Source organism: Erithacus rubecula, assembly GCF_903797595.1.
Source record: "Erithacus rubecula genome assembly, chromosome: 20".
NCBI classification, from domain to species: domain Eukaryota; kingdom Metazoa; phylum Chordata; class Aves; order Passeriformes; family Muscicapidae; genus Erithacus; species Erithacus rubecula.
Window position 1 is genome coordinate 5,245,217 of NC_136672.1, and position 24,331 is coordinate 5,269,547.

A 24,331-nucleotide genomic window follows, 5' to 3' on the forward strand; every position below is an offset into this window, starting at 1 on the left:
TTTCTAGTGTCAGCTGAGGGGCAGGCTAAGAGTAACCACAGGGCTCAGAAGGCAGTTCCTGAAAGGGAGAAATGAAAAGAGATTCCCCCCCACCACATTCAAAAGCTGTTTACACTCATTCATTGAAGGCTCCACCCTTCAAGATCATCTCATCCCATCACTGATTTTACTTGCTGCTGGTTTTCTGACAGCACAAAAAATACACCCTGATTCTGTCACAAGCCTTTCCATCCCCTCCTGCTCAGCTCAGAACACAAATGAAAGCACAATTCATGAGTTCCAGTCTTGCCCTCCTTTGTCCCTTTGCAATTTCTCCTGTATTTTAGGCACAGGAGCTCAAAAAGAATTCTTAATGTCTCTGCCCACAAGCCAAGGATCTCATTTCAGTGAAACTAAATTCTGAAGCTCTGCTAGAAAAAAAAAATAAAAATCTGCCATACCAGCACATATCCTAAACTATCCAATCCCAATTGTAGTCTGGCTTTTGCATTGAGGAAAATACTAAGCCTGGATTAGCTTTTTTTTTTCCTGTTGGTTTTGAAACTAAATGCACTTTAGGGTTTACAAAAAATGGTGGCATTTTTGTGACTGACTCACTCTTCCAGTGCACCTACCAGATTTTTCAAGTTATGTGGGTGAAAATAGGGAGAAGATAATAAATTACTTCTGCCCTTTCTGAGTAGGACTGTCACATCCCAAACCTGCCAACAAATAAATACTCAGAAAAGGCTTTAGAATCAGTCCATCTGTGAGGAGCCGAAAGAAGCAGCTGGGTGCACCAGGATGATGCACATGCACAGGGTCACAGCAGCTCAGAAGCTGCTGATTAAACCATAATTTCCTGTAAATTTGCAGCATCAATGCCTGGCACAAGAGGTGGAAGCAGCAGGACACCTCCCTGCCAGCTTCAGTCCTGCAGCAAGACACAAGGAAATAATGAAGCAAACAGAAATAAGGAAGTGAAAACTACTTTGGAAATGGAAACTGAAAGAGAAGGCTCCCTAAAACCTTATTAGCAATAAATTAGGTCTCGAAGGAGGTATTAATACTTTTAGAAGGAAGGGTGCCTGAAGCACCAGCTGAGCAACTCCACAAGCATTTTTTTCCTGCAGAACAGAACGTGCCATCCTAGGGCTGTGGGCAAGAAAGGATCCCAGCCTTGCTTGGGAAGATCAAGGCAGAGCCTGAAACAAAAGGGCTCCAAGGAGAGGTTTCCAAAGTGTGCCAAGGACAGCAACTCAGCACCATTCCAGGAGGATTTAGTCCTTCCTCACTGTCACAGTGCTACAAACTAGTTACAGTAGAGAAATTCCAGAATACTTTGTTCTTTTTCTTATCTGGGGAAAAAAAGTGGTGTGAGGGGATAAAGGAAGGAAATTTTAAAGAAGAGCAAACTGCTCTCTGCAGAGTTTCACCAGCTTCAATTTCAAATCCACTGGCAGACAGCACAGCAGCAGTGCCAGATCAATCCTGTCTGCCTTCAGTGTTATCACCCATGTTATTTCAGGACAAACCAGCAATGACCTTCCAGGAGCCATCATCTGAACCATCCCCCATCCCATATGGATTGCAGGATGGTGACACAATCACTTTGCTTCTCCCACCCACCACCTTGCTTTGCCTCCAGGAGTGCTCTTTGCCCTCCTCAGCTCAGAGGGCAGCTCCACCTTCTCCCAGGGATCTGTGGACAATATAAAAGAAGCTGCTGAAGGACAGAATAGATATGAGAAGAGACAAGGATCATAAAAGGGAATTCAGAGTTTTATTTCCAAAAAAAAAGAGCAATGTAGTGTTGAAACAAAAATCAAATTCAATTAGTTTTCCTCCGATTTGAATGGCTACAAAAATAGATTCTACCCAAATCCATAAAGCCAGTTAACAGTACCATAACAAACAAACCCCAAAATTACTCATTCAGATACCACATACAGCAGTCACAGGAATCTAGCATATATTACTTAATGTTTTTTTTTTTCTTAAAGTAAATTTCTAAATGTTTCCGTTAAAACTGAAATACCCATAAGATTCTTTAAAAAAGTACAAAAAAATAATTGTTGGAGGTAACAGTGTGCGTTTATTAAAATCCTGCACCAAGGCAGTAAAACATTTATAATTTAAAACCCAGCCCAGTAGAAAAGAGAAATGTGCAAACATTTGAATGTTTAGATGTACTCAGAGGCTTGTGGTGCATCAGACCTGGCATCCACTGCTGTCCTAAAGCAAGGCAGGCTCCAGCAGGAGAGGTCTCCAGAGGCACTAAGGGGAGGCAAGGCAGAAGCACAGCAGCTGCAGCTCCCCAGTCTGGCTACTGGGAGCACTGGTGCCTCTCCCCAGGGACGGTTTGCCCATCAGTAGTGTTATGGCACTCATCCAATGCCAGCAAGTCCTCGATGAGTTCTGGTCAATCTGCTGCAGGAGGGAAGAATGCAAAAGCCATTTGAAAAGGCAGGCATTGAAAGCTAATGAGAGCTAATGAGGTGATACACTCAGATTGCTGCTGGGAGCTCTGGCTGCCTCAGCAGCTCACTTTGTGATAAGAGCCAGGAGCCTTCAAAGGATTTTTAGCTCTTCCCTTACCCCTGGTGTAGCACTAGTGTAAGGGGCTGAACAGTGCCCACACACCACTCAGCCAGCAGCTTCCCACCCTGAAAATTCAGGTCAGAGCTCTGCACAAAGCACTTAAATAAGCTGAAGCTTATAAAGAAATTTCATTCTACTTTCTGCTTCCTTTGCCTACTTCCAATCTCTTCAGCCTCACTTACCTCCTCCATTACTTAGTCCATGTCCTAACGGACTTCTTGCCGAATTTCTTTCTGCAAAGCTCCTGCAATGACACAAGGAGAGATTCCTTATTGCAATGCAGTCTCAGCCCATCCACTCCCAGATGCCAACAGAAGACCAGGATGAGGCAGTGTCCAGAGGAAGTGCACAGAGCAGAGCATGTCAGGCAGTCACTGATCCTTCCACACCAGCAGTTACCAACCCCACCAAGCTTCCTGCATCCGTTGCAGACAGGAGTCCTTGGCCTGCACTTGGTAGCCCCTGACCACTGTAGGGAGATGAGACAAAGCCCCGCAGCCGTGGTGGTAGCTCAGCTCTACTGTACAGACAGAACGGGAGCAGAGACACTGAACACATCCCAGGGACAGTGTCAAGCCAGGATTAAAACTCCAGAGTCCCATCCTTGACCAACTAAGCCCATGTGGCTGCCCTTAGATGAGTATGGGTTGACACAAATAGAAACCTGTATGCGAATACTCAGAGTCCTGCTCCTTGGGGCTGTGGGAATGTGATCTCTCCTGCTTTTCGGAGAGAAAGAGACAAAGCATTATTCATAAAAATACATCAAGGGACAGCATGTGAAAGAGAACCTGCCTCTCATCATTGCCCTGTGGTAGTTTGTGGGATGCACATGTGACTAGATTCCAGCAGAAGGATCCTGCCATCAAGTGGGCATCCCCTGCTGTCACCTCCAGCTGCCCTCCCCTGCCAGCCCTGGCCATCAGGAAGAGAAGTTGGTTGATACTCACCCTCTGCCTCCCTCCAGAGTACTCTGGATCTCCTTCAGCACTTCTGGAAAGCAGAGGGTTAAAGCAGTGAGCCAAACCAGTGAGGATCTGCTTTCAGGCAGCTGCCTGACCACATTCCACCTCCCCCTGAACAGCCTCCAGAACCTGCCTCCCCCACAGCTCAGAGGTCACTCCTTAGATCATCACTGCCTCTCCAACCAGGTTTTTACTGGGCAGGCTGGCACACAGGACTGAGGCAGTCATTTGCCAGAGGAAATGTTGCCAATGCCTGTGTACCAGAGCCTAAAAAGAACTGTCTGTTCCAGCTGTCATCTTACACAAGTCCTACTGGAAATAAAGATCCTTCTCTTATCTCAGCAGGGAATGCAGCTCTGCAGAACAACCCCTGCCCAAGGGCATGGCTATCTGTCCATGTCCCAGCCTTTCTACCAGTAATTACAGATCCCTTGGAACTGGAATCCACAAAATTCCCAGGAGATTTCTTCTTTTCCCACCCAGAAAGGCACCTTCCCTCAGACTTCATCTCACTCACTTTCATCATTGAGTAAGGCATGTTCCATCAGCCTCCCAGACTTCCCTTCTAAAAAAGAGTAAGAAAAAAAGCTTTTACCCAACAATATTTTCTCCTTTTCTTAAAATAAGTGCAGTTTTGGAGAAATGCACAATGGAACTGGATTTCCCCCCCACATTGAGTACTTTTTTACTTTACTGAATATTTCACAACTAATCCTTAAAGTCTCTCACACACTGAATTGGTTTTTTCAGCAATACTAGTTTGGATAACAGAAGATCTAAGTAAGGTCAGACCTTTCCTCCAGGAAAAATTCTGTTCTATCCTTTAAGGGAATCTTCCACATGCAACTTATTCTAGAGGTATCAACTAAACACAGACTAGGCAGGTGACAATGTTTCCCCCACATCCCTCCTTATTTTTCCCTTTCTTAGGTAGAAAATATCAACTGTAGCAATTGGAAAGATATTTGGAGGTTTGCACACAGCATGCTACTCTCAGTACCCTTATTTTTTTCACTTACCATCTTCTTCTTCACAGTCACCTGGACTCTTTCCCGATCCCCTAAAAAAGGAAAGGAGGCAGAAAACAATTACTGATGCTGAGGAACAGGGGTGCAGAGAATTCCTGTGTGCTCTTGGCAGCTACAGGAGGCTCTGGTGCACATCAACTAAATGGTTTGTGGAGTGTAGGAAGAGCTTCCCCACATGCTGATGATGCAGAGGTCTGCAGGCACCACAGAACACTTCTAAACTCTTGGAATAAAATTCCTGCAGGATCTCTGTGTCAGATCTACTCTTACTCACTGATGTTCCAAGAGGAGAGAAGGAATGCTGGATTTCCCTTCACAGAGCAACAGCTCAGCCCCAGCACTTGGGAACAAGCAAAGCAAGCCAGGGCTTGCCCTAAGTTTGGACTCCAGCTTAGGGATACCAGTTCCAAGCTTCCTGTTTTGTCCTACCACATGCACCCCAAGCAGGAACACCATCAGGGGGAAGGTTACATTTCCTGATACCAGCCCCTTTGTGGATGTTAACTTCAAAGGGGTTTTCTTTCCTCTCTAGTCAGACAATCAGTGTAAAAGGCTGTTACAGACATCACCTGGATTTCCTTGCAGCATTCTCTGTGCCAGATTTGTTGTGCATGTGATTGTTGCTTGTCACTTCTGGCATGTCCACGATGCACCTGGGCTCCACCAACCATTTGGTGGAGAGGGAAAACCTCTCAAACTCCGAGGGTGAGATCAGATAGAAACCTGCAGGGGATTGGGAATTTATAAGGGCAATTCTCAGGAAACAGTTCCAGAACCAAAGGTGATCCTAAAAAAGAACAGATCTAGACACGATCTATGTTTGGTTTGCTTCTCCTCCTATCTAAGCAAGGAGGGATCACTGAGGAAGGTTTGACCCCAGCTCCCCTTTGGTTAGCCAAGAGACTGTGCAATTTAAGGTTATGCTGAGATATCATTCTGTTGTCTTGTGCTGACACTTGGGAAAAACAGCACAGAAAGACACAAAAAATGAACTGGAAAGCAGTGATCCATCTTCAGCAGCCATAGGATGTTGGATCCCAGTGTGAGACACAGGCTGAGACATAGGAATGTACAGGAATCATTTCCCAGAGCCCACTGCTTCGAGAGCCATTCCCTCCACACCAGACAAGAGCAGGATGACCAGGTGGAAGTTATCTAAGGGGCACATCCAAGCTGCAAACCACTATTCACTCCTGTATTCATCAACAGTAATGGAATAAACTCTCTCCTGTTTCTTCTAACTCACATCTCGGTACCTGTTGGCAGCTGCTACAGCCCAGAAACACACAATGAACAGATTTCTGAAACAGTCTCATGTGTACACAGCTAAAAACCACCAAGCTGTTTCCCAACCAGTTTCCCACTGTCTCCAGCACACCAAGAGGGCTGACGTGGGGGAGCCCCCTCACCTTGGCCGTATTTGGTGAAGACACAGGAGGCAATGCCACTCACATCCTCCTTGCGGATGCAGGGGTAGCGGATCTGCAGCTTCAGGAAGGGCAGGGAGATGATCTGGATGTCTCCCAGGTTGGTCAGCACTGCCAGGTCGTTCTCACTGTAATCATCAGTCTTGCAGCTGCCAAAGTTGGCAACTGTCACCTTCCTTACCCTGCAGCCCTCCAGGGCTGTCAGCTTGAGCTTCAGCTTGGAGCTGACCTTGGGCAACGTGAAGACCTGTCACAGAAATGAGACACTGACACCTCCTCCTGCACAGAGCCAGCAGCAGCTCCCCAGGACATCTGCTGCTCCCTGCCTGGATAATGTTTCCATTCACAGGGAATACACACAGGTGCAACCAGAGCCATCCCTCTGCCCATGGCATGAGAATGAATCAGCCACAGGCAGTGTGAGAGCTTCTTCCTGTTCTGACGTCATTTTAACCCTTCAGGCTGCAACCAGACTTCTACCCTATGTTTTCAAAACTCTTCCCTATTTGACTACAAATTAATACAGGGTTTGAGTTAGAGTGCAAAATAAAACACTTTTAAGCTACTTCACAAAAATACCTACAAATTCCTGCTTCTCCACTAAAGACAGAAAACCTCTTACCCAAAAGCAGAAGTAGTCTTGTCCAAAGAGTATAATATAATATAGGCATAAAATTTCTATATTCAGCATGTGCAGCACTATGCTGAACACCCAGTTTGCCAGCACACATCTGATTTATGGACTGCACCAAAGAGAAGTGCTGTCCCAGGGCTGCTCTTCAGGTACAGGAGAATAAGCACTCCCAAGAATTCTCTCCACTGAGCAGTGCCCACTGCTTTGGCAGATTTCATGCACCATTCATAGGCACCTCCCTCCCCCAATAGGTGACACTCACCTTAAATTGCTCTTCAGATACCACCAGCAGCTGGTGGCTGCCTTGCATATCAGGACTCTTGGAAAGGTCATGTGCCACTTCTAGAGGTTCTGGGAGGGGAGTGCTGCGTCCATCCAACACAAGTATCCCCACAACAGGAGCCCTGTGCATCAGCTGAATCTCTTTGGCTAGACAGGCAAGATAAGGAGGAAAAACAAACAGAAAAAAACAAACAGGAGTCTAGTCAGAAACACTGTTAGAAACTCATTCACATCCTCTCAGTGCTGGAGACCTATATAATGTGGTTGTAGAAACACTGCCTAAAAAGATTGGTAGTTGAAGGGCATTAGGACATTCTGACTGGACTGATCTGTGTTAAACAGAAACCATTGTTACATAAACACAACAAGCCAGCTGTCAGAACAAGGGACGTGCAGCAAGGGTTGATAGCAAACTTCAGTGACAGCTGACACAAATTCCCGTTTCTGAAGTGAGCAGGAAATGAGGCTGAGGCACATCAAGCAGTGCTGCAGCTCCAGTTCAGCTGCTGCAGTGAGCATTGCTTAGCTCAGACACTGCCACACTTGGCTCCAATCACTGAGAATCAGCACTAATTGAGCGACTCTGCTTTCCTGGCCATAACTCCTGTGAGTGATGGCTCAGACCCAGCAGAGCCCTTCTTTCACAGACACTTACCCTGCTCTGCCCTCACAGGCTCATCCATCCTCCTCTCAGCTGGAGGAACACGTAAACAGAAAGCATAGACTGTCCCCCCATTGGTGCCAGCCCACAGGGATGGGCAGTGCCGGGAGCCTGCAGTGACAAAAAAGCCATGAGCCAGGCACCAAAGATGACACAACAGCTTTCCCTGGCTATACAAACCCCACACTGTTTGCCCCCTGAATTTCTTTATATTAGGAGAGACCTGACAGGCAAACTGCAAGTTCTTAACATTCTTTTCCCAATACATGTGCACCAGCAGCCCTTAGAAAGGGCACTGCACATGAGCAAAGGCAAAAGTACCATCAGATGAAGCACCACAACTGCTGTGTCCAGTTTTCACATATTTATACTACAGATGAGCAGAGTAAACTTCTGCATGCTGTCAGTTTGGGCTCTGATACACAACCAGCCACCACCTTGAACAAAATTAAAAGGCTCTGCTGGAGACAGGGGTGAACTTCAGAGCAAAGAGAGAAGGAAAAGTTTATACTAGAAAGTCAGAAGCCAATCCTGCACATTTGAAAATCATATATAAAGACTTGACTCAAAGATGAATGGCCACTTGCCTTGGATTAGCCAGCAGCCCAGAATGGCTAAAGAACAATTCTACATGACAACATATGCTCTTGTTCTATATTGGTTTTTCAGCACAGCACAAAGTAGGACACAGGAGGTGCCAAATTCTCCTGGCAGTAAATCCTAACACACTCCTTGGCAGAAGAAGTAAAAACCCATTTGGAAGAAGAGAGAGATGATTTCCTACTCACTGTCTCTCAGGAAGGTATCAGCAAAATACAAGGTTCGCACAAAGCCAGTGAAGGAATCCTCTGCCGAGCGCGCCTCGATCTTGCGCTGGACAGGAGCCAGCTCCATCTCCTGCAACGCATCCTGGTCAAACTTGGCATTTGCTTCTTGCACCTTCACAGGTGAGAAGACACTCAGTCAGGGACAGACACAGCAGGGAGACAGAGGGAGTGTGGTAGCAACAGAAAGGCACAGCAGAATCACAGCAGTGACCTTGTCCTCTGAACCGATCTCTAAAAACGTGCCTGTTTTTATCTAGCACAGCAGCAGCAGAAACTGACATTTATCCCTCATACCAATAGCTATTGATTTGATAGCAGGACTGAGACCACCTCGTGCTCTAGGCAGGCTCCAAGCTGCCAACAGACAGACCCCAAAAAGGTGAACCCCTCACCTCTGAGGCATTCCCAGCAGCTCCTCGCCGCTTCCTGCTGGACACGCGGCTTCTTCTGATCCGCCGGAACGACTGACGGAGGGACTTCTTCAAGGACTTCACCCGAGACAAGGGACCTTCTAAGGCCAGCTGGTCACTGGGATGCAGTGTGCACCTGGGAGAGAGAAAGTAGCCACATGGTCACTTTCTACTGGGTGGCAATCACCCCCAAGAGTCCAACAGGATAGACACAAATGTTGGAACACGCTTATATATTATGGAAGATTTTCACGGGTAGAGAAAAAAGAAGCAGTTCTTGCTACAGTGACAGCTGTTGAAAAATAACTTATCCCACCTTGCTTTGTTAGCAATTCCAGATCATCATTAACATAAGGATTACCACAGACCCCCTGGAAAGATGACACTTACTTTACAAAGACCAGTCGCTTCTGCTGATGGTCAAAGAGCCCAAACCCATGACTGGTGCCAAAGGCCACAAGCTTCCACTCTGAGTGCAGGGCCAAAGAGGTGACCACAGCTGGTGGCTGACACTGGACAAGGACAAAAGGCTGAAAACCAGCCTCAAATCGAACAGGCCCATCTCGAGTTTTCAGCTTCTCGTGGCCCTTCCATCGATAGCCCTCTTGGTCCTGCAGGAGATCTGCTTCTGCATGGTCCACCACGTGCTCTGCATCCTCATCATTCAGTTCCATCACCAGCACCTGAAAGGAAGAGAACAACTGTGCTGCAGCTTTTGCTGTGCAGGCAGATCTCCAAGCTGCAGCCCTTCCCTGCAGATGCTAAACTACAGCACCTCAGGATAGATAAATAATAGCAATGATGTCTAAAATACCAACTATAGAAAGCAGATAATCCCAGAATGGTTTGGGTTGGAAGGTAAAGATCACCTACTTCTAATCCCTGCCATGCACAGGGAAACCTTTTCTGGCCAGAGCTCCATCCAACCTGGCCTTAAACACTTTCAGGGACAGGGCATCCACAACTTCTCCAGGCAACCTGTTACAGTGCCTCACTACCCTCATAGCAAAGTTCTTCCTATCTAATATCTAATCTAAAACTCCTCTCTTGCAGTTTGAAGCTACTCCCCCTTGTTCTGTCACTCCAGGACACTGTAAGTAGTCTCCATCATGCTTCTTGTAGGCTCTTTTCAGGTACCAGAAGACTGAAATTAGGTGACCCCAAACCTTCTCTTCTCCAGGCTGAGCAATCCCAATTCTCTCAGCCTTTCCTCACAGTAGAGTTGCTTCATCCCTCTAATCACATTGGTGGCCTCCTCTGGACTCACTCCACCAGCTCCACATCCTTCCTGTGCTGGATGCAGTGCTCCAGGTGGGGCTTCACCAGAGCAGGGTAAAATCAAGCATTTCCACAAACCAGATCAATTTACCATGAGAGAAATGCTAAGAGCAGATCTCCAGATTACACTGAAAACAATATTTAGGTTGATTTTTCATATTCCAATACCTGTCCTGCTGTACCAGCTACAGCCAAGTATCCACTGTATTTACACAGGTAGATCTTCTGGATCCCAAGTCTTGGATCATCACTGTAAGGATCAAAGGTACCAACCTAGGCAAGAGAACAGAGAGGGGCTGGTCTTTAAGTGGGGCAGGAGTCAGAACTGCCCAGGTTTTCAGGGAGTTTCTGCAGCAGCAGCTCTCTTACCTTTCGGAGGGGAGGCCATTCATCCTCCCCCAGGGTGTTCATGTTGTCATTGGGATCAGCATCTGTCAGGAACACTCTCACTGTGCTCAGTTTATAAAGGAGGTGCAAGCAGACACCAGAGGCATCCCAAAACCTCACTGTGCCATCCTCGTGCCTGGGGGGAAAGGATACAGGAGCACACATCACACACAGCACGTGGAGGGTAAAACACAGAAAAACAGAGGGGAAAATACAGAACCAAAAAAGCAAACCACAAAGAGAAAGATTTTTTGGCTTCTTGTGTATTTTTCTGGGTTTTGGTTTGTTTTAGGTTGCTGAGTTTCTTTAATCCAGCTGTTCTTGGTGATCTGACACCATTACATTAATTTAAGATTATGCCAAAAAGATGTGGAAAAAGCAAAAAGCTTATCATATGGAAGGAAAAACTCATCCAGGTAAAAAACACTGTTACTGCAAGGGAAGGGAAAACAATAAAACAAAACAAAACAAAAAAAAAAAAAAAAGTCAAGCTTTAGTCTTAGTTCTCCAGGTGAAAATTTGCAACAGTCTTCCAGTTCAAGAGTAGGAGCTTCTAATATGCTCCATCAAGGAAATCTCAGGAACAGCCCACTGAAACTCTCAAAAGTGATTTGAAAAGAAAATAGTACATTTTTATGCAATGAGACAATCTCTTGCTAGCTACTTCCACCTCTTAGCTAGATCTGTTCATGCTGATCAAAGCAGACATGAGTCCAAGCTAACCTCTATTTTAAGATTCAGAGTGTAAGGTAGAGGGGAAAATGCTTCAAAACATGAAAGATTAAGCTCCACTTTCACACTGCTGCCTTTGAACCAGGCTGGATTAGTGCCTGCACTCCTACACACTTTGGGAGTAGGGGGAATGGATAACACAACAAAACTAAAAATCAGCCAGTTTCTGGGTTATCTGTGGACACCATGACCCATTTGCTCAGAAGCAGCAAAATAAATTGGCTTTACAAAGCCAGCAGCACTGCTCTGAGAAGCTGCACTGGAAAGCTGAAGTCTCTGCCCTAAAAAGAAGACTTCAACTCCAGTCAGTTGAAAAGGGGAACTGGAAGTGGGAAGGGCTCTCAGGTCAGTACCCACCCTGTCAGCAGCAAGTCCCTCTGCGGAGGATCCGGAGCAATGTTGGTGCCACCATCAATTGGCCATGGCTAAAACACAGTGAGAGAAGAGAGTGACTGCCTGGGCATGGAGTGTGGAGGGAATACAGCCAGCAGGAGGGCAAGAACTCCAGTGCAAGTGGCAGTGAAACAGTCCATGCTGTCAGCTTTTGTTTGGATTAGATGTTCCCATTCTGACACCAACTGTGCATTTTAGAAGGCATTCTACACATTTCCCCAAGAAGCTTCATGCTTATGCATGAGAACTTTGTTACCACCAACAGCTGGGAACACTCAGACTTCCCCTCTGGCTTGTCAAAGCTTAAAAAAAAAAAAATAAACCACATTCTAGTTTCCCAGTGTAACTGTACTGGTGGTGCTTTAGGAAAAAGCCTATCTCAACCCTGTTAAGAGGCAGGACAGTGTCTGGTGGGGCTGAACTCTCTGCAGATCATCAGCAACACAGACCACCCACACCCTGGGCAGTCACACTGACTTAAACACATGGAAACATGGGGGGACACATGGGGGGGACACAGCTGCCATACCATACTGGAGTAGTGCATGTTCTGCTTGCTCCCAGCGCTGATAATCCTCTCCCAGAGCTTCAGGGGGATGTTGGAGACGTGGTGAGAGCAGGTGATGGCTGAGCAGTGCAGGGAGGCCAGGTATGGGGGGTGCACTGCTGGCCAGCCTGCACTTTTCAAGTCTATGACCACGAGCTCTTCTTCTGCCAGTGCCACCAGGGCAGAGGGGTCATCAAATTCTGCACAAACAACAGTCACTGAGGCTGACAAAACTCACTGTCCAAGGGCAGTGCAAACAAGCTTCCTGTAAGGCTGCTTTGAAAACTGTCATCACACAGCTCCACATCAACATTTTTGTTGGAAAAAATCTTAAAATGCTTCTGTGTTAACTGGGCCTGAAGACACTCACAGATTTAATGCAAATTTGTTTTTCTTTATATCACTCCTGGGACTGTGACAGTGACTTTTAATACATTACACTACAGAGTAAAAAAATTGTTAACAACAAAGTTCATACTTACTACTGTAACAGCCAGAATTCCAAAGACTTTACCTGCAGCTAATTAACAGCACTGTGTGGAAAGACATGCATACCAGCAGTGACCCATTTAGTGCTGTACTAGGACCACAGTCCATCCAGGCTAAGCTGCTTAAACATGCTAATGCCTTGGGTTCTGCAGAATGCTTCTCTGCTTGCTGACAAGTATTTACAATTCAGCTCTTTTACTTTTCATTTTTCTCTTCTTCTCATATGTTCTGATACATCCTCCAGACTTTCCTTTTAAAGATGTGTACCTCATCTAATAATTCTTATGTTTATTAGGAACATCCATAAAAGAAATATGTTAATGTAACTTGACTGGTGACATCTGACACAAACAAGGATTTTTATTTCTAGTTACAATGGAAAATCTTGAGTGAAAAAAGTTTAGACTACAAGGACATTATTCCAGCAAGGTTCCTAAGTCAGCCACAGCAGCAAACTGGTGGAGAAAACCAAAACCACAGACCAGTTCACAGCAGAGACAATTAACACAGCTACAGAAATCTGAGTGAGTATAAAGCTGGATTGGGGTTGATAAAACAGTGAGCCATTAGCAAACTACCTAACTCAGCTTTTCCCTGACCTTCTCTCCTAAACTGTACTTTTACTTCCCTCCTTTGCTTGGTTGATTACCTGGTACACACTTGCAAGAGGGCACATACCAACACTGCTCACTCAGCAAATTAAATTCAAGTAATTAGTACTTGGCATCACTAGTTTCACCTCTGACTAGGCCCAGCCACAACACATCACTAATTAGTTCAGTCTCTACATGAAAAAAAAAAGTTTTCCATTCAGTTTTACTTTGCTTTTCTATGTATCATTTGCAGCTGCCCACAGGACTTCATAATAAAACAAATAATATTATCCCTGTACTGTAACAGCCCTGCAGTTTGCTGTTGCCAACATTAACCAAAGTGCTCTGTTTTAACAATGTTTTTCCCTACAAAAACACACATCTGAGCTCATTTTTTATGGTAAGAACCTATTTTAAGGTGCTGAAGTAGCAGGCACAGTAGAATTTGTCATTATTGTCATATGCTCACCCACCTGATTTAAAAATATACAACAAAACCAAAACACATCCCTCCAAAAAAACCAAACAAAAACAACACTATCAACATAAAAAAACAAACCAGGAAGGGCTGGCCTTTTTAAAAACTGTTTCCACAGCATATTCAGGGTAGTGGAAAGTCACCAGCTACGACCATGCTGCAGTGCATTAGCTTTGTGCTTATTAAATTAAGTGGCTTTGGTATACAATTAATACCTTGGTATTGCCATTGCAGGGAAGACTGCTTAAGGGCAAACAAGGCAAGCTAGGTAGATCCACTAAGCTTAGGCAATCAGCCACATGGAAGCTTGTCAACCACAGAAACCTCATTTTATTGTAAAAAACTTCCTCATCTGAGTGCAACAGTTTCAGTTTCCTGTAGCAGCTCCAGAATCCACTGGCAGTGGTGCTAATTCAGTAACACTGGATAATTCAGTTCTTGGGAAGTAGAAATATAAAGCCTGTTTGTTAAGTTATTTCATCTTAAAAGATTTTTAATCATATGCAGAACCTGAACCAGGCCAACTCTGACCTAAAAAACCCTCAGATTTCTTTGATCTTTAAGACTTTTGTTCCATCCTCCAGAATCTCCACTCTGATAATTCCATACAAAGTAAAAGGGTCTCCTTTGCTAACACCAAAAGGCATTGAACTTGAGGTATGAAACCTCCAGTTTACCAGCACTGGGAGCTTGAAGGTTTAGACCTGTAGGTTCTGCACACTTGGATGATGTTTATAAAGGCAGTGCTGTGCAGGGAAAATCAGTGACAGACACACACAGGCACTTCTGCTCAGCTACACTGCATTTCTCTGCCTTTCTTTCAGTGACCTGAGAGGCTCTGTTAAGATCTAGAGGCAGGAGGGAATCCAAAAGCTTTTTATGTCTGCCTCTTCTCCCAGGATATTCCTGCCCTGGATCCAGGCTCTGCTTCCCAGAACAGGCCAAAGGGATCCAACCTGCACTGACAGACTGATGTGGAGCTGTGGCTATCACCACCCTCCCTGGCAGGACACAGGACAAATTGGTTTGGAAACCAGTCTAGCAGGTACATCAGAGACTAGAAAGCCTGAGAAGATCCAGTAACAGGAGATTTACTTACAAGCTCCTAAACAATTTGCAATTTAGTCTGATCCAGCTTCCAACACTGCACATTTTTGGAGCTTGAAACAGAATTTTATACTCAGTTACTGGAAGTTAGCCAAAAGCAAGAACTACACCAGCATTAAACAAAGAATTATTGGGGAAAACCCTCTACAGTTTCAAAAAAGGAAAAATGTACAGTTACTGCAGAAGTAAGGGGAAGAAAGCTCTTCAACAGAAGCAAGAATCTGACAAGCTCTATTCAATTCCAGGAAGGAGAACTATTCAGTTTACACTCATGCTCACCAGCAATAAGGAAATTAAGTTCTTCATATACTGACCCTTGGTTCTATGTCACCCTTTGCTGATTTATTACCCAGAGCTTCAGACACAAATCCAGGAACTAATTAAAAGAAGCAGTGTCTCAATGGGAGTAAATTCTGGTTTTAATTATTAGCCTCCTTTGAAGTGCTATTTCCAAACAACAATATTCAGATCCTCATTTCATGACCTGGTTATGCCCAATGTCCAGCTTAAACAGATATAAGCTTAAGAGATCTTCTCATTACCAGAGTAGCCTATTTTTTTTTTGAGGAATGTATGGCATTTGCAACTAGCCCTTTATTTACATCAGTATTTTACATTTCACTTTTAAGTGGGAATCCTTTACTGGACTCAATCTTAAAGGTCTTTGCCAAATGAAATGATTCTGTGATTCTCTGCTGAAGTCTCAGAAACTCCCCAAACAACTGACCTCCTTATCACATTTCATATGCTATTTATACCAGGCAGATTCCCACACACGTACACAGCTACCCTAATTCCTCAGTAACGCCCTTCCAACACATACCTGCAGCAGGATCTGAACTGAAGATTATAAAGAAGTCAATCACTCTTGAGGTGAAGTCAAAGGCTGTCTGCTGGCTGCCATGGATAACAGAGATACTGTGCCTGTCCCCATAGCTAGCCCGGGGCATTCCTCCTTGGAATATTATGTAAGGAAGCCTTAAGAGAAAGAAAGAGTTAAAGTGGTCTGTGCTGCAAGAGATGAGCAAGAAAAAATTTAAAGAAATGCCCAAAAAAGTTTGACAACAAGTTCTTATAATGTTAGTATAAAGGGTTCATATGGCATTGCACACTGCACCCTTCAAACAGGAGAATTGAAGGGATACACCACAAACTCACCCATTTTTTGTGGTCTGCCAGTAGATCTTGGAGATGGCCTTGCAAGGAAAAGGACCTGAGAAAACAGTTATTTGCTACAATTCAAGAAGTGCATCTTTACATCAGAACTTGCTGATTTTGCTTCAGCCAGGTCACCTCACCCTCCACCCCAAGGGGAGCCACCTAAATTAGCAGGAGCCAGCACCACCTCCCCAGACCAAGCCACATCAGACAAATCTTCTGGGACACACTGACCACAGAAAACACAGCTCAGGCTCAGGGGAAGTTCTAAACCATGCTGCTGAGGGCCACTCCCTCACTTCCAGGGAGTGGAAGTGCTGCTGGAGGAGCTGATTAACTGGAAAGGATTGCTACAATCACAGCCATTCCTGACACTAATATAAAGTGATAGAGCTTTAGAAGCTCCTCTGCACTCAAAAGGTGACATCATCCCCATTTGATGGTTTCCAGCAAATCAGAAGCTCCATTTAATCACTGCTCAGGTTGACAAAAATACACTCAGCTCACTATTAATTACACAGGATCCAAGCAACTCCTGCTGAACAGGACACCAGCCAAATAAAAAGCTGAATCACCAACACCCTTCTTCATAAGGGGCACTAATATTGCCAAGACTTGCTCTCCATGTTCAGGACAGACTTCAACAAAGCAAAGGAGTTTCAAATCCAAGAGAAAAACTGGTGTGAAATCCCTTAGTAAAGGCCCACAAGCTGTTCAAGAGGCACCTCTGCATTTTGCCATTAAATACTAGGGAGAATTGTGACTTGAATATCCTACACAAGCTCAGAATTGGTTTGAGTTTGGACAATTAGACAACAGTTGAACCTCACATACTGACCATAAGGCACAGTGTTTTCCAGAGGCTCTGACTGCTTGTTGTCACTGGATACTGGCCACTGGGTGTAACTTCCATCATAGTGACAACTAATGAATTTACTGCCATCCCTCTGCCAGTAGAGGTTCTCCAGTTGCTGAAAAAAAGCCATACAAATGATTGCTCTCCAGAGAGCTGTTATCTCCCCAAAACAACCCATTTTTACTAAAAATGCAGCTTTGTCAGGCTCCCCCTGCACCTGATTTGTCTTCAGAGTGTCAGTGAGAGCCTTCCTGCCCTGCTGAACTGACTCTGGACTGAATCAATACCTGGCTGCCCAGGAAATGCTGTGTTGCTTGGTTACTCTGCAGGTCCCAGAGGACAATCAAGCCCCTGCTGTATCCAATTAGGATCTGGTCAGGGTTCTTAGGATGCTCCTGAAGGGCTTCCACCAGTTCACAGGATCTCCTGTTGCAGTTATCTTCTGGTATCCTGCAGGAGCAGAAGAGAAAACCAAGAGAAGCTAATTCCAGGTACAATCTGAAAGGACTATAATAAAAGGTGTAAAAATGAGAAATTAAGCTACAAAGTTGAAACAGGTAATTGCAATCTTCCCACAAATCCTTCAATCAGCAGAAGTATCTTATGGGAGACATCACACCAGGCCTACCACATGGACATGGACCCAGTCCCATTTTCTTCAAGGTTTACAATGAATTCCAGGAATGTACAGACAGTTTGAACCACTCACCCTATTCTCTTACAGAATAAAGGTAAGATGGAAATGTCAGTAGGAAATGTGAACTAGCACAGTTTTCAGCAGCACCCAGCAGAGTGATAAAAACCCCATTTGAACAAAGCAGCATCAGTTCAGCCAGTGGTTGAAAAAATTAGTGGATAATCACAGCTAATTTTTTTTTTTTTCCAAAACTAAACACAAGGACTAGGGCACAAAGTTTGCAGATTCACCCCAAGTGAACATGCTGTACCTCCACAGTACAGGCTGGTCCAGGACAGAAACTGTTACTTAACACACACCAGGACCAAAAGTTACTTTCAGAGAGTCAGGCAGATACGGACAATGCTTAACACAACAGCGAGGCCCCAGCAGATAATCTGGGGTGACACTTTAACAAAGGAAGTGTCTGCTAATGGGATTCCAGCCCTTGTTTGCTCACTCACCGCTGCAGCACAGCCTCGGGGCTGATGGTCCTGCCCTCCAGCACCCGCAGCCACGGCAGCTCTGCCACGAAGATGCTGCCACTCTCTGTGCCCAGGTACAGCACCTCCCGCGAGGAATGTGGGAGCACAGCTGTCACCTGGGTGGCACTTGGTGGAGAGCTGGGGATGCAAAGAGGCTCCTGTTACTGAATTTGGGAGAGTTAGCAACAGAACACTGACATTTATCAGTGTAGTTTGTTTTGGAGGCATGATTTTTTTTTTTTTTTTAAGAAGGAAAACATCAATTTCAAGACAAATTATGTCAGCAATTTGACAAGTGCATGGACAAAGAACCAGACACCTTTTTTAAACCCTAAGTGTTCCTAAAAACAGCTCACCTAAAACTAGCAAGATCAAGTGAAACTAAAACCACAACAGCATTTCAAAGTCTGACTTAAGGCATGGTTAAATTTACCTAACCTTAAGATTAATAATTCCCATACTCACAGCAGTGAATGCACAGTATTTTAAAAGATGTCACACTGCTTGAGCACTTTTAAAAGCTGGTCCCCCATGGCCTAGCCAGCTCCTGGTTGGTTTCCATGGCTGCCCTTTCAGTGGATTCAGAGGAGTGGCAGGCTGTTAGAAGTGGACAGGCTCTAGCTTAAACACCAGCAGCATTTTCTGGCTTGCTTGTCCCCAGAGCAGCTGGCAGCCCTGCTGTGCCTCACCCAGGTGGCCCTTTGAGGGTGAAGCGATGCTCCTCCCGCAGCTCAGATGCTCCTCCCTGCTGCTTCAGGCTCCAGAGGTGCAAGCTGTTATCATCCAGCAGTGTCACCAGCTGGCACTGCAAAAATCACACAGCTTGCTTTTTTCAGAATGCCAGTATTAAATATAACACAGTAATTTTAGCAGTGGAGTTGCTGCTGTTCATAATTCCCAAACAGGATTGGGGAGCTGGTTCAGGATTTCATGGCAGTGGGCAAACACTGCAGCAATGGGATTTGGGGGGTGGAGGGAGACAAGAAGGAGCCTAGAGGCTCAAAACCCAGGCACAGGTTATCACTGAGGGGGATGACAAGCATTTAGGCTGCTGAGGAAGCTCAGGCAGTGCTGTAAAGCCCAGCCATGCAGCTGCAGGCTGTCTCACCTCCTGCAGGCTCAGCACAGGTTTGCTGAACACACCCCAGAGCTTTGGGTGGGGCTGATACACTGCTACACCACACTCCTCACATTCTTCGTGTCCAACCTCATTCTGGAGGGTTGTGTCAGAATCCTTTTATGAGCCCTGCCCTGCTGGCTGGATGTTCAAATTGAAGCATTTTACCTGCTGCAGCCACACCTGGTGCAACACTCCCCATGGGAGTTTCAGTTTATGCCATTAGTTAAGCAGACACCCAAAACTGCCTCAAGAATTAAATCCCTCTCATAAAGAGGCCACTTGGGCTACACTGGGGGCATCAGGCAACAAAGTCTGTGACCAAGACACCAGTCTGACAGTCAAGGGAAAGTGGTTAGACAGCCACCAGACATTTGGAAAATTCTGCTTTCCTATTTTTAGAGTGTGGCAATAACTGCTCAGCAATCCCCAGGAGCAAGATTCAATACTCCCAAACACAAAGGCAACAAACTTAACAGCAGATGAGGTTAGCAGTGCTGTTCTGAGCTCCTGAAAATAATTAAATCAGCTCAGCAGCAACTCCTGTTCTATCTGCTGTGCAAAGACCACCCAGCACTACTGAAAAAACAGGGGCTGCAAAAGGAAAAGGAAGTTCTTGCTTCTGCAGCAGATTGAACTATCCTGGCCTTATTACCATTCCCAGGATGTTGCTGGAGATAAATGAGTAACAGTTATGAACAAAAAAGCTACTCTTTAGTTTAAAGCTTCTCTTTTAGTTTTACTGAGCATCTCCACAGCAACAAGCAATGCTGAGAGCACAAAATACACTGGGATAAACATTCCCAACCAAGCAGCACTTGAATATACTTGGAAATAGGAGCCCAGATCCCTGAAATAAAACCAACACCTGTTTAGGAGAGGTCTACTTATGCCACAGAGGTACTGGAAATGCACTTACCTGATCAGGTATAAAGTGAATCTGCATTACAGTGTTGTTTTCTTCATGTAAACCCATGAACTCCACCCCAGGAGCACCATATCTGATGAGTTTGTTGAGGATCTACAGTATTTAAGGTGACCCACAGCTACAATTAATGGATAAGAAGCTTGCTAGCAAGCAAGACAAAAAGAGATTAGTTTGAAACTATGTTTTACTGTTGGTGAGCTGCAAAGAATCAATGCAAATCTTTTGATTTTACATGTTTGTAAAATTTGCAGACTGTGCTCACTGTGGAGAACAGGGAAGTTCACTTCTTCCTTCAGTATATGCAGAAGAGGTGCCTGGACCCTGTTTTTTTCTCAAGGATATTCAGTGGTTTCCCAGACACTACAATCCTGCTTAACTAATTTGTAACCAGGAGACAGATGGCTACTGCCTGCATGTGGAGCCCAGCCTCTGAGCACAAACACCAGCAGTGAATGATTAAGCTGGCAGAGACAGCACCAACTTTTCCTTTCTGGGCTGGGTGACATGCCTGTTTTACAGCTCATCTAACTTGTCTCTGCCATGAGAATCATTTCACACACAAAAAAAAAAAAAAAAAAAAAAAAAAATCAGACTGGACGTCATCAGCTAAAAAAAAATAAATTACCACCTTCAATGTTTAGGTCTTTAATTCCTGGATGGTCAAAAACTCAGGAAGTAGAAGGCATTTCTGACTTCAGTTTTAACCTTTGAAATAGAATTGCTTTAGGAAAAAAAAAAAAAAAGAATAAAAAGGAACCCTGCCCCAAATATTTAAACAACCCTGGAATTTACAATGTGAAGGATTGCTAAATTTAGGCCAGATCTAGTCTGACCTTCTGCATAGCAAGAGCAGAGTCTTGTTTAATATCTGCATCAGATCAGCTTCTGTTGGAGCTGCAGCTCAGCTCTTGGAAAGATAATCCCACCCTGAACAGACCAAAATCACTCCAAACCCTGGCCAACTGTTTCAGTGTTCCAGCAAGCCTTGCTTGCAAATTCATACTTAATTTAACTTTTGAAGTGTCTTCAAAGCTGTACTAATTGTGTTGAGGTTAGAGAACTCTCACCCAAGTGCTGAAAGGATACAATTTGATGGCTCCTGATCGTGTCCCAATGGCCATGAGTCGCAGGAAGGGGCTGTAGCCCAGGGCACTGGGCTGGTGGGGAAATCCATGTTCCACAGTCTGAGGGAGAGAAGGAAAAATCATGATCAGCAGCTTCTTTCATGGGCATTGCTGGGCAGGAAGTCAACACAGCCTGGCACTCTGAAATACAGCATTTAATGGGACATTTTCTGCTGAAAGGTGTTCAAACCTTTCTGATTTGCTGAACCTCAGCCTAATGATGAATGTGTGCCAAGAATCCTGACTCCACAGCCAGGATATCCAGAAGTGTAACAGAAATGGAAGAGAAGTATTCTGAAAACAGTAGCCTGAGCAGCTCCTGATGTTAAGATTATAAATAACTCTGCATAAGCACAGCTTAGCCAGTCAATACAACACATTCCATCACCCCACATCAGCTGCACTTCTGTAAACCAAGAGCTCAGCACAATTGCAAAGTCTGACACAAATACTGTGAGCTGTAAGATCAGCTTTATCTGACAAATTCCACACAGGTCAGCCTTCCTGACCTCTCTCTGGTGACTGACATGAAGAAATGCTGCAAAGCAATGCAGAGCTAGGAGTGAACATCAGTGCTCATCAAGGAAACAAAACAGATTTCCTGTGAGCACTCAGGAAAACTCATGGAATTCATATCCATTTTCCACAGGGAACACTGGAATTTAATGAGAGCAGGAGCCTGCTAGGCCACCTCAGAGTAATTCAAAGACATTTGGGACTAAAAACATGTCACTGTCACAGGGAGCAGTGTTGCCTGGCCTTGGTGTCTTCCCTAAAGTACAATTAACTGCTCCAAGAGGGAGATTTGGAGTGTTTGCACACACCACACTGAGCAAGCCTGATGTATTTACACAGCAGGGAATAATATCCTGCCATGCTTACAGAATGCCACCAAGCTGCCTGGAAAACAGCTCAGGGAGGTTTTTAGAGTGCTAATGCACAACTCTTACCCTGGTTTAGGCAAAACCAGCATGCACCAACACACAGCCAGGGAAAGGGCTGGTGTGCACACAGATTAATAGGGATGATTAAAAGGGATACTTCCTGGAAAAAGCTGATCCTAACAGGCCCAACTTCTGGAATATACCTTCTTCTAAGGCAAGCAATAGGAATCCATTACAGTCACTATTGGAAAAAAAAATAAAAAAAGCAGAGAACTCTCCATCTACAGCACTTGCACCTCACTCCCATCCTCATTTCCATCATGTCTGGAGCAAAGCTACCACATCACTTAAAATTTATGCTTTATTCAGCCTAAAAGTAACACCTGGACTTTATTTCCTGCAGAGTGATTTCCCAACTTAATCCCCTGCACAAGAATCAAATGGAGCTGGTTTCATTTCCGTGGCCAGGCCATAGCCTGAGGTGCCCCAGCTGCTGCAGAGCCCTTTAATGTCCTGCTCAAAGACACAGCACAGGAGGATCCAGCTGACTCCAGACTCTGCCAGTTTGCTTTGGTTTTACCCATTTGATCACAATTCCTAAGCTGAAAGAAAACACCTCCCTCCTGTAAATACTGGGTAGCCAAGCCTGAGGTTCTCTTAAGGGAAGATGAGCCTCTTTAGAAGATAAAACAGAAAATATTGGAGCATTTCCCAATTTTCTGCTTGCCAACTCATTATGCTTGCTCATTAGGGCAAAAGAGTAGATAGTAATTTTTTTTACCTTTTATAGCTAGTAAACCAAGATTAGTACTACAAGCTCCAAGACCACTGAGTTTACTTCCTTTTCTGATAACTTCATCTCCAGCCTTAGCCATTTATATTCTAAAAAGGTAAATTAAGTGTTAGGTTTATATTATTGAAAACAAATTTTGAGCAGTCAGTCTTTTCACTGTCACCCTTGAAGCTGCTGCTAACCAACTTTTCCATAGCTACATATATAAAACTTCCTGGAGAAAGCTGTATGAAATTAGGAATTTATCAGTGGACTCAGAATTGAAACAGAGCAGTTTCCTAATCCAGCACAGGCAAAGAAGAATTTCTCTGCACTGTGATACTGAAGCAATACAGAAAAGCTTCCTAATTGTCAAAGTGGTGGGAGTATAAAGCTATGGTGCAAAATTCTGGGAAGAAGATCCAAGGTAACATTATCTTAACAACAAATCAGACATTTAAATGAATCAGGTGTAGCACAGGCAATAAACATCATTCCACTCTCACCCAAAACAAAGTGAGGAACTTGTTAGGGAGACACCAGTGTAACTACCCTGATAGTTTTAGTTTCAACTTGTTCACAGTCACTGCACTGTCATGTTATCAGCACAACCAGGTGCAATTTTCAGTGACACATCAATTAGAAACTGTGATTATTCTAGGATTTCATCCAGCCCAGAAGATAAAGCTTTAGCCACAGCTCTCAGAAAACCATGACTTATACAATACTGCAGTGCCTGTTAGGAAGCTGTCAACACCAGCCTTAATACTGGCCTAATTATATCTTGGGTTTGATGTGTTAATTTGTAAACACATTAGACAAGTCAATAAAAGCTTTAATTTTCAAGTATGAGACCTATGAACTTCACAACCAAGTGTGTATGATTCAGTAATAATAATAGGAGGGTGATTTTTTTTTTTTTCACTCCAGGTTTTCATTCAACCAAAAATTAGAAATACCCCCATTCCACAGATAAATTTGCAAAAGAAAAGTATCAGTAACAACCACAGTGTGCCACACAGCTGCTCATGGAGAGCAGTAAATGTACTTTCTGGGAGCTCTGAATCTTCAACCAAGATGCCCATAAAATGCAACAAAGATAACTCTCTCTTATGTAATTTGTTTCCACAGCTGGACAACAAAGGCTTCAGGGTGACTTTTGGGCTGCATTTGACACCACCAGGGCCAGGCATTCACAATCACTGTCCTGATTACCCAGATCTTTTCCCTGCACTTATTTGCACCCAGTTGTTAAATCACATCAAGGCAGCTTTGGGCTGCCCTCCCTTCCTCCCCTTTCATCAGGCAATCCTTTCACCTGCCCAGCAGGTAAAGCAGCAGGGGGAGAGAGGGGGGCAGGAGCAGCAGAGGTTACAAAGGAGCCTTTCAGCAGAGCTGAAATAAGAAACTGCAGTGCCCACAATGTGCCCTCCTTCTCAAAAGGGCCTTTGTTTCTATGGGGAAAGATAGGAGCTTTTTTTCCCTCTCCACAGATTTGTCAGACTCAAACAAG

General features: G+C 44.6%; 1 protein-coding gene across 4 annotated transcripts in view; it reads right to left on the minus strand.

Annotated features, from left to right (window-relative positions):
* Window positions 1–1,745: 1,745 nt before the first annotated feature.
* The window catches only part of LLGL2 (LLGL scribble cell polarity complex component 2), a 32,570-nt gene continuing 9,984 nt past the window's right edge, over window positions 1,746–24,331 (minus strand). Inside the window, exons 3-27 of one of the 4 annotated variants that reach the window (XM_079323408.1) lie at window positions 21,125–21,222; window positions 20,030–20,111; window positions 18,683–18,798; window positions 17,973–18,131; window positions 17,120–17,282; window positions 16,815–16,947; window positions 15,977–16,031; window positions 15,642–15,796; window positions 12,134–12,351; window positions 11,569–11,636; window positions 10,462–10,615; window positions 10,261–10,365; window positions 9,205–9,497; window positions 8,797–8,950; window positions 8,366–8,474; window positions 7,572–7,688; window positions 6,897–7,063; window positions 5,983–6,247; window positions 5,143–5,296; window positions 4,565–4,605; window positions 4,063–4,110; window positions 3,531–3,573; window positions 3,245–3,299; window positions 2,763–2,824; window positions 1,746–2,409 (exon numbers count right to left, since the gene is read on the minus strand). In XM_079323408.1, coding sequence (XP_079179534.1) covers window positions 2,771–2,824; window positions 3,245–3,299; window positions 3,531–3,573; window positions 4,063–4,110; window positions 4,565–4,605; window positions 5,143–5,296; window positions 5,983–6,247; window positions 6,897–7,063; window positions 7,572–7,688; window positions 8,366–8,474; window positions 8,797–8,950; window positions 9,205–9,497; window positions 10,261–10,365; window positions 10,462–10,615; window positions 11,569–11,636; window positions 12,134–12,351; window positions 15,642–15,796; window positions 15,977–16,031; window positions 16,815–16,947; window positions 17,120–17,282; window positions 17,973–18,131; window positions 18,683–18,798; window positions 20,030–20,111; window positions 21,125–21,222 — 3,006 coding nt within the window. In that variant the 3' untranslated portion in view covers window positions 1,746–2,409; window positions 2,763–2,770. Of the gene's footprint in view, window positions 2,410–2,762; window positions 2,825–3,244; window positions 3,300–3,530; window positions 3,574–4,062; window positions 4,111–4,564; window positions 4,606–5,142; window positions 5,297–5,982; window positions 6,248–6,896; window positions 7,064–7,571; window positions 7,689–8,365; window positions 8,517–8,796; window positions 8,951–9,204; window positions 9,498–10,260; window positions 10,366–10,461; window positions 10,616–11,568; window positions 11,637–12,133; window positions 12,352–15,641; window positions 15,797–15,976; window positions 16,032–16,814; window positions 16,948–17,119; window positions 17,283–17,972; window positions 18,132–18,682; window positions 18,799–20,029; window positions 20,112–21,124; window positions 21,223–24,331 lie in introns of all 4 variants that reach the window. The other 3 variants (XM_079323406.1, XM_079323409.1, XM_079323407.1) reach the window with 3 other exon arrangements.